General features: G+C 42.6%; 1 protein-coding gene across 3 annotated transcripts in view; it reads right to left on the reverse strand.

Moving 5' to 3' along the window:
• Window positions 1–18,655, reverse strand: part of SH3RF1 (SH3 domain containing ring finger 1) — a 379,385-nt gene that overhangs the window by 67,917 nt on the left and 292,813 nt on the right. For all 3 annotated transcript variants that reach the window (XM_053703817.1, XM_053703816.1, XM_053703815.1), the window contains one exon: window positions 7,630–7,781. In XM_053703817.1, coding sequence (XP_053559792.1) covers window positions 7,630–7,781 — 152 coding nt within the window. The remainder of the gene's footprint in view (window positions 1–7,629; window positions 7,782–18,655) is intronic.

Raw genomic sequence — 18,655 nt, forward strand, 5'->3', positions numbered from 1 at the left:
TTGGTCCCAAACGGACAGAAAATGGAAGAGTGCTGTGGTCATTAAGGGGTTAAAGGAATAGTCTAGTCAAAATGAAACTTTCAAAATTTAGAAAGAGCATGCAATTTTAAGCAACTTTCTAGTTAACTCTTATTAGCAAGGCCCCTTATTAGGCGGCCCATTTTTGGTTCAGCTCCTGGTAGCGCTTTCTGATTGGTGTCTAAATGTAGCCACCAATCAGCAAGCGCTACCCAGGTTCTGAACCAAAAATAGTCAGGCTCCTAAGCTTACATTCAAATAAAGATACCAAGAGAACAAAGAAAAATTGATAATAGGAATAAATTAGAAAGTTGCTTAAAATTGCATGCTCTATCTGAATCATTAAAGTTTAATTTAAAGTTTAATTTTGACTAGACTATTCCTTTAATATTTGTCATATTTGGAAAAAATGATTTGCAATTGGCATTCTAGTCATTTCTAAATCTGTTTTTAATTCAACAAATGATAAATCCAATCAAAAGAGTAATTAAAATCCTGGCACATGATGGCCAAGAACTGTTGTGAAAGGTAATGCATTTCCATGTAGCCTCACATGTGATGTACATACATTAGCCAGAGCTATATCAATCATTAAAGGGATACTGAACCCAATTTTTTTCTTAAACGATTCAGCTAGAGCAGGCAATTTTAAGCAATTTTCTACTCCCATTATCAATTTTTATTAATTCTCTTGCTATCTTTATTTGAAAAGCAAGAATGTAAGCTTACAAGCCGGCCCATCTTTGGTTCAGAACCTGGGTTGTGCTTGCTGATTGGTGGCTAAATGCAGAGACCAATCAGCAAGTGCTATCCAGGGTGCTGAACCAAAATTTAAAATAAAGATACCAAGAGAACGAAGAAAAATTGATAATAGTAGTAAATTAGAAAGTTGCTTAAAATTACATCCTCTGTCTGAATCTTGAAATAAAAAAAATGGATTCATTGTCCCTTTAAGGAAATGTGTAAGACAATCGAACAATATGCCAAACACCTGAAGATTTAAACTATGAAAAGATATTACCTACAAACCAAGGTTTGTCTTTCATTACGAATCATATAGTCTGGCACTGGAAATACCAGACACAATAAGTCTCACTTTTTAAATGAAAACCTTTGCATTTGTAATCGTTTGTACTGTATGTATGACTGTTTCTGTTTGAAGTCTGCCCATGATCTATAATGATAAACACATGAGCTTGGCGTGCTTTCAGCCAACCAGGATAAAACATTTATTTTCCCTATCTTATTGAAAATAGAAGCCTAACCAACATCAGCCCACCATATTTATTTGGACGATCAATCACTGGCCCAGAACATAATTTGGAAAACTTTGAGTCCCGTTGCACATCTGGATTGTGGAATCAAAATAGGAAGACTCAGCATCTGTATAGGAAGAGCTGGACATGGTGAACATGATAAGTTGTAAAGGATATGGCTTCAGTGTGCTGTGTTCCAATATTGGCAGTCATATTGCTTTCATATAAGAAATGGAGGGCAAATCTCCAGCTTTACTGTAGCTGAGTGTTTAACGCAAAGGCTAAAAATCCAAATATGGCTGTTATTGAAAGGCAGTGAGTTTTTCTCTTTATGTAAAGTACAATCTCATGTCTGCATGTCCGTGGGACTAGTAGAGACTGATATAATGAATCCCAACAATTTTCTTTTCTGATTCAGACACATCATAACATTTTAAAGAAGTTTCCAATTGACTTCAATTATCACACTGCTTCGTTCCCATGGTATTCTTTGTTGAAGAGATACATAGATAGAGATAGGTGTCTGAAGTATTACATGGCAGGAAATGGTGCTGCCATCTTGTGCTCTTGTAGATGTTTAACATTCTTGCACAACTGCTGCCATATAGTGCTCCAGACACAACAAAAGATACCAAGAGAGCAAATGTGATAATACAAAGTTGTTTAAAACGATATGTGCTATCTGAATCATGATAGAAAAAAATGGGTTTCGTGTGCCTTTAAAAAAAAAAACATTTCCACCACTTTATTCATGGACACTGACAGGCCCCATAAGCTTTAAAAACTTAAAATATGCTTACCTGATCATTTTCTTTTCTTCTGATGGAAAGAGTCCACAGCTGCATTCATTACTTTTGGGAATTAAGAACCTGGCCACCAGGAGGAGGCAAAGACACCTCAGCCAAAGGCTTAAATACTCCTCCCACTTCCCTAATCCCCCAGTCATTATGCCTAGGAACAAGGAACAGTAGAATCAATATCAGGGTGAAAGGTGCCAGAAGATTAAATAAATGACGCCCCACATAAAAAATACGGGTGGGGAGCTGTGGACTCTTTCCATCAGAAGAAAAGAAAATGATCAGGTACGCATAATTTAAGTTTTTCTTCTTAAATGGAAAGAGTCCACAGCTGCATTCATTACTTTTGGGAAAACAATACCCGAGCCACTGAAGACATTGAATGCCAAGATGGAAGGGAACTATTGGCGGCCCATTCTGAGGGCACAAAGCCTGAACCACTACCCAAAAAAAACCCTGCTTCGTCCGAAGCCGAGAAAACTTTGAAAAGGAAAAAGCCCCAAGGACACTGACCCGCAGATAATCCAGAAGCCTAGCTATAGACCACAAAATTGGACTCAACTGAGCCAACAGTCCCGAGCCTAAACTCCCAAAGGGATAGGGTAAGGAAGAACCGAAGGGAAACCGAAAGGTCACCACAAAAATCATAGAAGAAAAACCGAGCCCAGCTCACCAAGACCCAAATGGGTCCTTACAGACAAGGGGAGGCTAGGCCCAGACCAAGCAGAAACCAGAGGTTTAGGACCGGTCATCGGAACAGAGAAACTCTTCTATCAACATTGTGTAAAGCACTGAAAGACAACTGAAGACGGAGTGCTCACATCGTCGGAATGTAGAATACTGAAGTATTTCGACACAAAAAAGGTTTAACAGACCCAGACGAAAACCCTGAGTCAAGAACATGCAGCCATCATCATGATGACACAGAAGAATACTTGCTAAGAAGTAAAAAGCGACCAGCAAGAGAACAGATTGCAAAAAAAAAAAAAACTCCCAGACATAGAGCACTCTCTAGGCAATCTAAACCGCGAGACCTACACATAGGTCTCCAAAAGAGGAAACACATAACCTCAACAAGGCCCACTGCACCACCATTAATGAGAGGTTACAACCAGAACTAAAAGGTGGATTGGAACCTTGGACCTTCTGCTTGCAAGCCCAGGGAGCTAGTCACTATGCCAACCTAGATCTTGAAGATGACAACGCATCTCAGAACCTACTCCCAACCGGGCCAGCCCAAACATCGTCAGATCTGAAACAGGGGAACAGAAGAACCCCAACACCAGCTCAAAAACGAGCGGAAGAATGGCCACAGCCATCCCAACAGAGCACGGGTGCCAACCCAACTCCTTAGGAACAGACGACAAGGCCGTAGACCCAAAGGAATCTAGCAAATGGCCCAACATAGTCTCGAAACGGAACCAGCAAGACTCCAGATGGAACGTAACAACCCAGAGAGAATACCCACTCTGAAGGGTTAACTCTCAGCTCTGACCTTTTGAATCCAGGAGGAGACCTATGAAAGGGACCACACCTCCATAAGAAGGAGAATAAGTCCCCACCCTAAGAAAAAGAATGGGGCCAGAAAGGCAGAGCACCTGCCCACAAGACACAAAGCCACAGGCTAAAGGAGAGATCAAATCTTCAACGCAAACGAACTTGGAAGGAATCCCCCTAAAAAATTAGCTTGCTAACACATATCCAATGTGCAATAGTTGCAGCAGAGACACTGCAAACCCATTCGCCTGCAGAGCAGTGAATCCATAAGGCTACTACAGCAAGCTGACCAAGAGAAACTGACCATAAAGTCGTAAATCAAGCCCAGCGAGCCTCGGCACTCAGAAAACCTGGCCAACCATGACCAGATCAATTAGTTAGAGTTAAGGTCAGAGCCCAAGTTCCCTGGAACTGGGGAACCCCGAACCAGCCCTAGAGCCTAAAAGTCTGGTTACAACCCGCAACAGGATCCACAAGGGAAAACACAGAGTGAAGCCTCAGCAAGCGGAAGCACCAGGGTGAAGATAGGTCCGAGCCCCCAATTGTTTAAACAAACAATAACCTAGAACTTAACACCCCGTGTGATATAAAAAACAGACCCACAGGGAGATATCAATGCAATATCCAGATCAACCCAGATAACGAGAATAACTCGCAAGTCCCAACCCAAGGAAGAGACCACCCCTTGCCAACGCTCCAAAGAAGCTAAGGCGTTAAAAGTTGTACAACAACACTAGAGCCCGTAGATGCTCAAACAGCCACAGGACCACAAACAAGGGGATACCTCAAGGCCAAAAACACTCAAGCAAAGGCTGGTCTCCACATCACCTCCATACAATCAGAGGATCTCAGAGAGAAAAGGATGCGGAGCATCCCCAGCTCCGGGGAAGAACCCTAAGCCGAGCCCAAAGGAGACCACGCCCAGAGTCCCTAACAGGGAACAACCATCTCCTGATGGGAAAACCAGGTCCCTAAAAGGAGACCTAACCCACACGGAGAAAACGGAGGAACCAAAAAGGTCTCATGAAAACAGCTTGATATTACACAGTCAATGTGCAAATAGCCGCAGCTCGTTACACCTTGCAAACCTTCCGCAGCTAGGCAGCTAAGCCACCCATCAAGCTACTAGCTGCTGAAGGACCAAGTCCAAAAAAGGATAATCCCAGAGCCTCAGAAGGCCAAGCCACCCAAATCGGCGGCAAGAGGGCGCTAAGCCCTCCAACCCTCCACAGCATGGGGGAGGAAAACTCTAGTTCCCGATAATATCAGACACAAGAGAGAGTGACACAGCGGAACTCCACTGACCCAGTTAACCAGATTGAGGGCTAATAAGGACTAAAACAATCCTTCCTGCCTCACGGACCCACAGGTCCTCTAGAATGCTTAGCTGAACTTGTTGAAACAAAAACAAGAAAACACAAATGATAATATGAGTACTCAGCGCCTCGACTGGACCAGTCAAGCAGAAACAGCACCACATGTCTGAACATCCACGAGACAGAAAAACCCAAACAGGACCAGCCTCCTGCCAGGGCCCTAACTGTCAAGTTTCATAAATCCTCCCTCAGAGGGAAAGAAGGAATAACAGACAAACATAGGACTAACATGTACCTTAACAAACTTTCGCAGAAGTAACAGTGAGTATCGATCCCAGAAAGTTCCCAAAGGAAATATATAAACAAAAATTAAAGACATCCTAATCGGATAAAAGAAAATATAAGGCAACCCGTAGGTTAACGCCCAAGAAGAAACAGGCCTACCCGCAGGACCAGCCAAACGGAACCCCGATCTTCCAACAAAACTGGGAAGGATCTCAATAACAGACAATCAGGAGATTACTTCATCCCCTCATGTCTAATGAGGTCAGCCATTCAAAGTAGAAGGCTGTGGATTTCCGTATCCATTAAGGATAGGGTCGTCTAATAACTGAAAAAAATATCTGAGTAATCGCGAAGGAGCGCTATTCTGTAAAAAAAGGCACAACACTCAGGGACAGCTACGCTCGCAGGGAACTGTACAGGCCCACCCAAGGCCTGGAGACCCAGGACAATAGGGCACGAGCACAATCGCAAATAAACGTCTGGACTGTGTAGGCGAATAATTGCCAAAAATATGTGGAAGCAAAAATGTGCTGTAACCTCCGTGGGGGGGGAACAAGCCGCCCTGCAAGGAGGGATAAACATAATCAGGGTTATCCGCATGTGTAGTAGGAGGGAGCAGTAGGGAACTTGTCTCTCGGAGGACAGGGCCCCCAGAGGCAGATGGCTCAGCGGTCCCTTGATTCCCTGAGCCTGGGGAACAAGGCACTTTAATACGGCATACCGAACATAACTGATTGATATGTGTCAACACTTTAATACGGCATACCAAACATAACTGATTGATATGTGTCAACGAGGCCAAACCAGATTCTTCACAGGACGAAGAATCAGATTCTGAAATTTGAACAGTCTCAGCATCAGAATCCTCCATAACTGGATACAGAATATGCAAATATGGACTAAAAGAAAAACAAAAACTAAACGGCCCCTGACACCCACAATGGCTGGGACACTCACAAGGTGAACTGTACAGTCCAAAAAAAGCGCGCTAAACCATAAGGTTGCGTCACTTCCAAAGGCCTTTATGTCCCAAGCCATGAGCCCAGTTAACACTACACATAAGCAGATTGAATCACATAACAAACATGATTAACACCCCCCCCCCCCCGTTCAATAATCCCCCTCAGGAGATATTAACCCTTGATTCCAAGATACAAAAGGCGTCCCACTGAGACCCTATAGTCTTTAAATCCCGCAAGGTAGGCACCTCACCGGAAACATTGGTATGACAGTACATTCATGAAGAAGTAAAATTAAACGATCTTACCGGAATCTATTCTGTGGAAACAGGAACACAGTCCAAGTGTGACAGATCGTAGCTTCACCTCCGCCATGGACTTGAGAAGAAAGCAGGCAGCGAAGCGACGTTCGACAACGCTGATTGCTTGTGGAGCTGTTAAAATGAGTCCAGATGGTTTCGCAGAAAGACTCTTCCTGCATCTCCGGACTCTAACATCAAGGCCCTCACTGAGAGACTGACAGGATTACTTAAAACTCCCGTCCCATGTCGAAGAGTACTACCCTCCATAAGAGACAAAAAACAAACTTCTGACACTTCCCTGCCAACCTCCTGGGACGAAAGGCAAAGAATGACGGGGGGATGAGGGAAGTGGGAGGAGTAATTAAGCCTTTGGCTGGGGTATCTTTGCCTCCTCCTGGTGGCCAGGTTCTTAATTCCCAAAAGTAATGAATGCAGCTGTGGACTCTTTCCATTTAAGAAGAAAACATTTTTTTTCACCATAGTAACAATCATTTCACATTAATACTTTTAGATGCAAGAAAGAAAGAAAAAATACTAATGCCCCTTTAACTTGCATATAGATTATACTATAGCGGAATACATTATACCAACTTGACATGTATTTATTTTATTTTTTATTTTGACATAGGTTGAAGTGTAATTTATTTAGCACAATGCTGTCATCTAGTTATTTATTTATTTATTTATTTTGCTAAATGTAGCCACTAATCAGCAAGCAGTACCCAGGTGCTGAACCAAAAATGGTCCGGCTCCAAAGCTTACATTCCTGCTTTTTAAAATAAAGATACCAATAGAACAAAGACAAATTGATGATAGGAGTAAATTAGAAAGATGCTTAAAATTGCATGCTCTATTTGAATCATGAAAGAAAAAAAAACGGGTTTAGTATCCCTTTAAATGTAATAAATATGAATTAAAAGCTAAGTGTTATTTTTTTCACACTATCAAAAGTACTAGAAGTGCTTGTGCTCCAAATAAAGGTGCGTAATCGGAGTATCTCTGTTGTTATGTGGATGTATTGGACCTCACATGCTGCACTCAATAACCTTCTCAATTAAGGTCACATGACAAATAAAAATGCACCTTCATCTCTCTACAGCCTTTATTGTTCTAAGTGAGTCTCAGCAATTCTGTACTGTTTGTCTCGGATCAATGTACAAAACCGCACAATATCATTTTTGTCTTTCACAGAAACTTACACGCTTGGCCTTGTAGACGGTCTCAGGTGAGTTACTTGCTCAGTAGGTCCACTTACAGGTCTCTGTGAAGCAGTAGATGTAGCTCCAGACGATGTGGAAGCAATAACAGTAGCAGCCAAAGGTGGAGGAGGAAGAAGAGGAGGATTCAGATCCTACAGGAAAGAGCAGAACTGATTTGTTATAAAAGAGGATCTCAAATTCAATTGTACATTGACTCAAGTGGAATTATTAACAAAACAATATATTTGTATATAAACGTAAACATAAAAACATGCTGTATTTGTCACCCATATTATTTACTTTCTCAGGGGCCTGCTGATCCCACAAAGCTATTGTCAGAATATCTCAAAGTCTCAATCAATGGCAACAAAAAGGGAGCGGAAAAAGTAACAATGAATGATGTGTTCAATTGTCTCTTAGTAAGCAATAAAAGGCCGTCTTAGCATGGAGATCTGCAATAGTCACACCATTAAATGTACGTAAACGTGTGTATGATAAAATGTGATTTAAGTTTCATTTAAGCATTACGTTTCCAACGTCTTAATGTGTCCCAGGGTTTAATGTCCTAAGACACTCCCAGCATTTTACTGAACATTCATAGTTGGGAAATCTTGAAAGGACCTTAAAGGTTAACTAAATGTAGTCACCAATCAGCAAGCACTACCCAGAGTGCTGAACCAAAAATGGGCCGGCTTGTAAGCTTACATTCCTGCTTTTTCAAACTAAGATACCAAGAGAACGAAGACAAATTGATAATAGGAGTAAATTAGAAAGTTGCTTAAAATTGCATGCTCTATTTGAATCAGGAAAAAATATAGGTTTCATATCCCTTTAATTTAGAAGGTGACATCATTTATTTAAAATAATTGTAACATTGAATTTCTAATAAAGCATCTTTAATTTATCATAAAACATAATTTATGCTTACCTGATAAATTAATTTCTCTTGTGATGTATCGAGTCCACGGATTCATCCATTACTTGTGGGATATTCTCCTTCCCAACAGGAAGTGGCAAAGAGAGCACCCACAGCACAGCTGCCTATATAGCTCCCCCCTTAACTCCACCCCCCAGTCATTCGACCGAAACCATAGGGTGCAGTGGTGACTGAAAGTTTAAAAAATAAAAATACAAATGCCTGTCTTAGAAAAAACAGGGCGGGCCGTGGACTCGATACATCACAAGAGAAATGAATTTATCAGGTAAGCATAAATTATGTTTTCTCTTGTAAGATGTATCGAGTCCACAGATTCATCCATTACTTGTGGAATACCAATACCAAAGCTTTAGGACACGGATGAAGGGAGGGACAAGACAGGGACCTTTAAACAGAAGGCACCACTGCTTGAAGAACCTTTCTCCCAAAAATAGCCTCCGAAGAAGCAAAAGTATCAAATTTGGAAAATTTGGAAAAAGTATGAAGCGAAGACCAAATCGCCGCCTTACAAATCTGTTCAACAGACGCGTCATTTTTAAAAACCCATGTGGAAGCCACAGCTCTAGTAAAATGAGCAGTAATTCTTTCAGGAGGCTGCTGTCCAGCAGTCTCATAAGCCAAACGGATGATGCTTCTCAGCCAAAAAGAAAGAGGTAGCCGTAGCCCTTTGACCTTTCCGTTTACCAGAATAAACAACAAACAATGAAGATGTCTGACGGAAATCTTTGGTTGCTTGTAAATAGAATTTTAAAGCACGAACCACATCAAGATTGTGCAAAAAAAGTTCCTCTTTTGATTAAGGATTAGGACACAAAGAAGGAACAACAATCTCTTGATTGATATTCTTAATAGAAAAAAAACTTTACAAGATAAAAGCTTAATATCTATGGAATGCATGGATTCAAAAGGAACCCCTTGAAGAACCTTAAGAACTAAATTTAAGCTCCAAGGCGGAGCAACCGATTTAAATACAGGCTTAATTCTGACCAAAGCCTGACTAAATGCTCGAACGTCTGGGACATCTGCCAGACGTTTGTGTAGTAAAATAGACAAAACAAAGATTTGTCCCTTTAGAAAACTAGCTGATAATCCCTTCTCCAAACCCTCTTGGAGAAAAGACAAAACTCTAGGAATCCTAACCTTACTCCAAGAGTAACCTTTGGATTCACACCAATAAAGATATTTGCTCCAAATCTTATGATAGATCTTCCTGCTGACAGGCTTTCTAGCCTGAATCAGGGTATCAATGACTGACTCAGCTAAACCACGCTTTGTTAAAATCAAGCGTTCAATTTCCAAGCAGTCAGATGCAGAGAAATTAGATTTGGATGCGAGAATGGACCCCGGATTAGAAGGTCCCGCCTCATTGGCAGAGTCCACGGTAGAACCGAGGACATGTCCACTAGGTCTGCATACCAAGTCCTGCGTGGCCACGCAGGAGCTATCAGGATCCCCAAAGCTCTCTCCTGCTTGATTCTGGCAACCAGACGTGGGAGGAGAGGAAACGGTGGGAATAAATAAGCGAGATTGAAAAACCAAGGCACTGCTAGAACATCTATCAGCACCGCCTTGGGATCCCGAGACCTGGACCCGTAACAAGGAAGTTTGGCATTCTGACGGGACACCATCAGATCCAAATCTGGCGTGCCCCATAGCTGAATTAGCTGGGCAAACACCTCCGGATGAAGATCCCACTCCCCCGGATGAAAAGTCTGACGACTCAGGAAATCCGCCTCCCAGTACTCTACTCCTGGTATGTGGATCGCTGACAGATGGCAAGAGTGATCCTCTGCCCATCTAATTATTTTGGTAACTTCCATCATCGCTAGAGAACTCCTTGTTCCTCCCTGATGATTGATATAAGCTACAGTCATGATGTTGTCCGATTGAAACCCGATGAATTTGGCCGCAGCAAGCTGAGGCCACGCCTGAAGCGTATTGAAAATCGCTCTAAGTTCCAGAATGTTTATCGGAAGAATCGATTCCTCCCAAGACCATAAACCCTGAGCTTTCAGAGAGTTCAAGACTGCACCCCTGCCTAACAGGCTGGCATCTGACGTTACTATGAGCCACTCTGGCCTGTGGAAACGCATTCCCTGAGACAGGTGGTCCTGAGACAACCACCAGAGAAGAGAATCTCCTGGTCCAGATGCAGTTGAGGAGAAATATCTGCATAATCCCCATTCCACTGTTTGAGCATGCTTAGTTGCAGTGGTCTGAGATGTAGGCGGGCAAAAGGAACTATGTCCATTGCCGCTACCATGAGACCGATTACCTCCATACACTGAGCCACTGATGGCCGAGGAATGGAATGAAGAGCTCGGCAAGTGGTTAAGATCTTCGATTTTCTGACCTCCGTCAGAAAAGTTTTCATTTCCACCGAGTCTATCAGAGTTCCTAGAAGGAAACTTTTGTTTGAGGGAAGAGAGAACTCTTCCTTATGTTCACCTTCCACCCGTGAGATCTCAGAAAAGCCAACACGGTGTCCGTATGAGATTTTGCCAGCTGGAAAGTTGACGTCTGAATTAAGATAAGGCGCCACTGCTATGCCCTGTGGATGAAGAACCGCCAGAAGGGACCCTAGCACCTTGGTGAAAATTCTGGGAGCCGTGGCCAACCCGAAGGGAAGGGCCACAAACTGGAAATGCCTGTTTAGAAAGGCAAATCTGAGAAATTAATGATGATCTCTGTGAATAGGGATGTGTAGATAAGCATCCTTTAAATCCACGGTAGTCATATATTGACCTTCCTGGATCAGAGGAAGAATAGTCCGAATGGTCTCCATCTTGAAAGATGGAACTTTGAGGAACTTGTTTAGAATCTTGAGATCCAAGATTGGTCTGAAAATTCCCTCTTTTTTGGAACCGCAAACAGGTTTGAGTAAAATCCTATCCCCTGCTCCTCTCTTGGGACTGGGCGGATCACCCCCATGGTATATAGGTCTTCTACGCCTCTCTCTTTGTCTGGTCTGCAGACAATCGAGAAATGTGAAATCTCCCCCTTGGAAGGGAGTCCTTGAATTCCAGAAAATATCCCTGGGACACAATTTTTAAAGCCCAGGGATCGTGAACATCTCTTGCCCAAGCCTGAGCAAAGAGAGAGAGTCTGCCCCTTACTAGATCCGGTCCTGGATCGGGGGCAACCCCTTCATGCTGTCTTGGTGGCAGCAGCGAACTTCTGGGGCTGTTTACCCTTGTTCCAAGTCTGGTTAGGTCTCCAGACTGACTTGGATTGTGCAAAATTTCCCTCCTGCTTTGAAGTAGAGGCAGTTGAAACGGGACCACTTTTAAAGTTGACCCTTGCCTCCAGTGATGTCTAAAATAATCTCTTTCAGTTCAGGTCCGAAAAGGGTCTTTCCTTTGAAAGAGATGTTCAAAAGCTTAGATTTAGATGACACATCAGCAGACCAGGACTTAAGCCATAACGCCCTGCGTGCTAAAATGGCAAGACCTGAACTTTTTGCCACTAATTTAGCCAGTTGAAATGCGGCATCTGTAATAAAAGAATTAGCCAAATTAAGAGCCTTAATTCTATCCAAAATATCTTCTAAAGGAGTCTCCATCTGAAGAGCCTCTTCTAGAGCCTCAAACCAGAAAGCAGCTGCAGTAGTTACAGGAACGATGCAAGCAATAGGTTGAAGAGAAAAACCTTGATGAACAAATATCTTCAGAAGACCCTCTAATTTTTTATCCATAGGATCTTTGAAAGCACAACTGTCCTCAATAGGTATAGTTGTACGCTTAGACAGAGTAGAAATAGCTCCCTCCACCTTAGGAACAGTCTGCCATGAGTCCCGCAAGGTGTCAGATATAGGAAACATTTTCTTAAAAACAGGAGGGGGAGAGAACAGAATACCTGGTTTATCCCACTCCTTAGAAATAATATTTACAATCCTCTTAGGGACTGGAAAAACATCAGTGTAAACAGGAACCTCTAAATACTTATCCATTTTACACAATTTCTCTGGAACTACTATAGGGTCACAATCATCCAGAGTTGCTAATACCTCCTTAAAGGGACATGGAACCCAAATTTTTTTCTTTCATGATTTAGAAAGAGCATTCAATTTTATTTAATTTTCTAATTTACTTCTATTATCTAATTTGCTTTATTCTCTTGATATTCTTTGCGGAAAAGCATATCTAGATAGGCTCAGTAGCTGCTGATTGGTGGCTGTACATAGATGCCTCATGTGATTGGCTCACCAATGTGCATTGCTATTTCTTCAGCAAAGGATATCTAAAGAATAAAACAAATTAGATAATAGAAGTAAATTGGAATGTTGTTTAAAATTGTATTTTCTACCTGAATCATGAAAGACATTTTTTGGGTTTAGTGTCCCTTTAAGCAATAAACGGAGGTGTTCAAGTTTAAATTTAAAGGCCGTCATATCAGAATCTGTCTGAGGAAGCGTCTTTCCTGAATCAGAAATCTCTCCCTCAGATAACAAATCCCTCACCCCTTCAGAGCATTGTGAGGTCATATCAGATACGGCTACTAAAGCGTAAGATAGCTCAGTATTTTTCCTTAACCTAGAACTATCCTGCTTTCCTTGTAAACCAGGCAGTTTGGATAAAACCTCTCTGAGGGTTGTATTCATAACTGTGGCCATGTCATGCAAAGTAAATGAACCTGACGCACTAGAGGTACCTGGCGTCACTTGTGCGGGCGTTACTGGTTGTGACACTTGTGGAGAGCTAGAAGGCGAACCCTCATTTGCATCTGACTGAGAATCATTTAAAGCTCTATTTTTAAATGCTAACTTATGATCCTTATAATTTATATATATTTACAAATTTTGAAACTGGCACTAGGAATAGTGGGTTTAGGGATAGGTAGATAAATTATCCGGTGCTGACCCTAAATATATATATGCAAGAGGGGTTAGGTAAGGGAACCAAAAGGTTTAGGGTTTATTTAGCACTCATCCCTAAAATTGTAGAATTTAAAAAATTGAATTTTTAATAGTAACCATTTAAAAAAAAAAAAAAAAAAAAAAAAAAAAAAAAAAAAAAAAAAAAAAAAAACAAGGAGAATCCTTGATAATGTACCCTCGCTAAAACTGTGCACCTAGCCCCCCTGTTTCCTGGCCGATAGCAGCTCCCTCGGCTTCAGGTGTCAGGGACTAGGGACAGTGTTAAAACCAAATGTAGATGCACAACAAAGTGCTTTCCGTGAGCTTCTCCTTGTTTTTTTTTTTAAATGGTTACTATTAAAAATTCAATTTTAAATTCTACAATTTTAGGGATGAGTGCTAAATAAACCCTAAACCTTTTGGTTCCCTTACCTAACCCCCCTTATAATTTATAGACATATCAGTACATTTGGGACACATTCTAAGAGGGGGTTCCACAATGACTTCCAACATATTGAACAAGGATTTTCCTTGGTGTCAGACATGTTAAACAGGCTAGCAATGCAACAAGCAAGCTTGGAAAACACTTTAATCAAAGTAAAAAACACTTAGAAATAAAACGGTACTGTGCCTTTAAGAGAAAAAAAGCTGCACAAGTTCTGCAAAACAGTGTAAAAAAGCAGTAAACTTAATGACATTTTTACAGTAGCATCCTACAGCCTTAGTAACTTTGCACAACTATGCAAATAACCAATTAACCCCTTAATGGCAAAACCGGATTGAAAAAACATCAAAACCAGTAAAAAAAGACTTTCAGCACCCTGCCACAGCTCTGCTGTGGCTCCTACCTGCCCTTCAGAACGATTTGTGGGGAAAACAGCAGGAAACCTTGGAGAAGCAGTTGGATGACTCAGAGATAAAGAAAACTGCACAACTGAGGCCGAAAAACATAATTTATGCTTACCTGATAAATTCCTTTCTTCTGTAGTGTGATCAGTCCACGGGTCATCATTACTTCTGGGATATTACTCCTCCCCAACAGGAAGTGCAAGAGGATTCACCCAGCAGAGCTGCATATAGCTCCTCCCCTCTACGTCACTCCCAGTCATTCGACCAAGGACCAACGAGAAAGGAAAAGCCAAGGGTGAATTGGTGACTGGAGTATAAATTAAAAAATATTTACCTGCCTTAAAAACAGGGCGGGCCGTGGACTGATCACACTACAGAAGAAAGGAATTTATCAGGTAAGCATAAATTATGTTTTCTTCTGTTAAGTGTGATCAGTCCACGGGTCATCATTACTTCTGGGATACCAATACCAAAGCAAAAGTACACGGATGACGGGAGGGATAGGCAGGCTCTTTATACAGAAGGAACCACTGCCTGAAGAACCTTTCTCCCAAAAATAGCCTCCGATGAAGCAAAAGTGTCAAATTTGTAAAATTTGGAAAAAGTATGAAGCGAAGACCAAGTTGCAGCCTTGCAAATCTGTTCAACAGAGGCCTCATTCTTGAAGGCCCAAGTGGAAGCCACAGCTCTAGTAGAATGAGCTGTAATTCTTTCAGGAGGCTGCTGTCCAGCAGTCTCATAAGCTAAACGAATTATGCTACGAAGCCAAAAAGAAAGAGAGGTAGCGGAAGCTTTTTGACCTCTCCTCTGCCCAGAGTAAATGACAAACAGAGAAGACGTTTGTCGAAATTCCTTAGTTGCCTGTAAGTAAAATTTTAGAGCACGGACTACATCCAGGTTGTGCAGTAGACGTTCCTTCTTTGAAGAAGGATTTGGGCATAAAGAAGGAACAACAATCTCTTGATTGATATTCCTGTTAGTAACTACCTTAGGTAAGAACCCAGGTTTAGTACGCAGGACTACCTTATCCGAATGAAAAATCAAATAAGGAGAATCACAATGTAAGGCTGATAATTCAGAGACTCTTCGAGCCGAGGAAATAGCCATTAAAAATAGAACTTTCCAAGATAACAACTTTATATCAATGGAATGAAGGGGTTCAAACGGAACGCCCTGTAAAACATTAAGAACAAGGTTTAAACTCCATGGTGGAGCAACAGTTTTAAACACAGGCTTAATCCTGGCCAAAGCCTGACAAAAAGCCTGGACGTCAGGAACTTCTGACAGACGTTTGTGTAACAGAATGGACAGAGCTGAGATCTGTCCCTTTAAAGAACTAGCAGATAAACCCTTTTCTAAACCTTCTTGTAGAAAAGACAATATCCTAGGAATCCTAACCTTACTCCAAGAGTAACCTTTGGATTCACACCAATATAGGTATTTACGCCATATCTTATGGTAAATCTTTCTGGTAACAGGTTTCCTAGCCTGTATTAAGGTATCAATAACTGACTCAGAAAACCCACGTCTTGATAAAATCAAGCGTTCAATTTCCAAGCAGTCAGCTTCAGAGAAGTTAGATTTTGATGTTTGAAGGGACCCTGTATCAGAAGGTCCTGTTTCAGAGGTAGAGACCAAGGTGGACAGGATGACATGTCCACCAGGTCTGCATACCAAGTCCTGCGTGGCCACGCAGGTGCTATTAGAATCACTGATGCTCTCTCTTGTTTGATTCTGGCAATCAATCGAGGAAGCAACGGGAAGGGTGGAAACAAGTAAGCCATCCTGAAGTCCCAAGGTGCTGTCAGAGCATCTATCAGGACTGCTCCTGGATCCCTGGATCTGGACCCGTAACGAGGAAGCTTGGCGTTCTGTCGAGACGCCATGAGATCTATCTCTGGTTTGCCCCAATGTCGAAGTATTTGGGCAAAGACCTCCGGATGAAGTTCCCACTCCCCCGGATGAAAAGTCTGACGACTTAAGAAATCCGCCTCCCAGTTCTCCACTCCCGGGATGTGGATTGCTGACAGGTGGCAAGAGTGAGACTCTGCCCAGCGAATTATCTTTGATACTTCCATCATAGCTAGGGAGCTTCTTGTCCCTCCCTGATGGTTGATGTAAGCTACAGTCGTGATGTTGTCCGACTGAAACCTGATGAACCCCCAAGTAGTCAACTGGGGCCAAGCCAGGAGGGCATTGAGAACTGCTCTCAATTCCAGAATGTTTATTGGCAGGAGACTCTCCTCCTGACTCCATTGTCCCTGAGCCTTCAGAGAATTCCAGACGGCACCCCAACCTAGAAGGCTGGCGTCTGTTGTTACAATTGTCCAGTCTGGTCTGCTGAATGGCATCCCCCTAGACAGATGTGGCCGAGAAAGCCACCATAGAAGAGAATTTCTGGTCTCTTGATCCAGATTCAGAGAAGGGGATAAGTCTGAGTAATCCCCATTCCACTGACTTAGCATGCACAGTTGCAGTGGTCTGAGGTGTAAGCGTGCAAAGGGTACTATGTCCATTGCCGCTACCATTAAGCCGATTACCTCCATGCATTGAGCCACTGACGGGTGTTGAATGGAATGAAGGGTGCGGCAAGCACTTTGAAGTCTTGTTAGCCTGTCCTCTGTCAGGTAAATCTTCATTTCTACAGAATCTATAAGAGTCCCCAGGAAGGGAACTCTTGTGAGTGGAACGAGTGAACTTTTCTTTTCGTTCACCTTCCATCCATGTGACCTTAGAAATGCCAGCACTAACTCTGTATGAGACTTGGCAGTTTGAAAGCTTGAAGCTTGTATCAGAATGTCGTCTAGGTATGGAGCTACCGAGATTCCCCGCGGTCTTAGTACCGCCAGAAGAGCACCCAGAACCTTTGTGAAGATTCTTGGAGCTGTAGCCAATCCGAATGGAAGAGCCACAAACTGGTAATGCCTGTCTAGGAAGGCAAACCTTAGGTACCGATAATGATCTTTGTGAATCGGTATGTGAAGGTAAGCATCTTTTAAATCTACAGTGGTCATGTACTGACCTTCTTGGATCATAGGTAAAATTGTCCGAATAGTCTCCATCTTGAACGATGGAACTCTTAGGAATTTGTTTAGGATCTTTAAGTCCAGGATTGGTCTGAAAGTTCCCTCTTTTTTGGGAACCACAAACAGATTTGAGTAAAACCCCTGTCCCTGTTCTGATCGTGGAACTGGATGGATTACTCCCATTAACAAGAGCTCTTGTACGCAGCGTAGAAACGCCTCTTTCTTTGTCTGGATTGTTGACAATCTTGACAGATGAAATCTCTCTCTTGGAGGAGAGTATTTGAAGTCCAGAAGGTATCCCTGAGATATTATCTCTAGCGCCCAGGGATCCTGAACATCTCTTGCCCAAGCCTGGGCGAAGAGAGAAAGTCTGCCCCCCACTAGATCCGATCCCGGATCGGGGGCCCTCAATTCATGCTGTTTTAGGGGCAGCAGCAGGTTTCCTAGTCTGCTTGCCCTTGTTCCAGGACTGGTTAGGTTTCCAGCCTTGTCTGTAGCGAGCAACAGCTCCTTCCTGTTTTGGTGCAGAGGAAGTTGATGCTGCTCCTGCTTTGAAATTACGAAAGGAACGAAAATTAGACTGTCTAGTCTTGGCTTTGGCTTTGTCCTGAGGCAGGGCATGGCCTTTACCTCCTGTAATGTCAGCGATAATCTCTTTCAACCCGGGCCCGAATAAGGTCTGCCCTTTGAAAGGTATATTAAGCAATTTAGACTTAGAAGTAACATCAGCTGACCAGGATTTTAGCCACAGCGCCCTGCGTGCCTGAATGGCGAATCCTGAATTCTTCGCCGTAAGTTTAGTAAGATGTACTACGGCCTCCGAAATGAATGAATTAGCTAGTTTAAGGACTCTAAGCCTGTCCGTAATGTCGTCCAGAGTAGCTGAACCAATGTTCTCTTCCAGAGACTCAATCCAGAATGCCGCTGCAGCCGTGATCGGCGCAATGCATGCAAGGGGTTGCAATATAAAACCTTGTTGAACAAACATTTTCTTAAGGTAACCCTCTAACTTTTTATCCATTGGATCTGAAAAAGCACAGCTATCCTCCACCGGGATAGTGGTATGCTTAGCTAAGGTAGAAACTGCTCCCTCCACCTTAGGGACCGTTTGCCATAAGTCCCTTGTGGTGGCGTCTATTGGAAACATTTTTCTAAATATCGGAGGGGGTGAGAACGGCACACCGGGTCTATCCCACTCCTTAGTAACAATTTCAGTAAGTCTCTTAGGTATAGGAAAAACCTCAGTACTCGACGGTACCGCAAAATATTTATCCAACCTACACATTTTCTCTGGTATTGCAACTGTGTTACAATCATTCAGAGCCGCTAACACCTCCCCTAGTAATACACGGAGGTTTT

Source organism: Bombina bombina, chromosome 2 (assembly GCF_027579735.1).
Source record: "Bombina bombina isolate aBomBom1 chromosome 2, aBomBom1.pri, whole genome shotgun sequence".
NCBI lineage: Eukaryota > Metazoa > Chordata > Amphibia > Anura > Bombinatoridae > Bombina > Bombina bombina.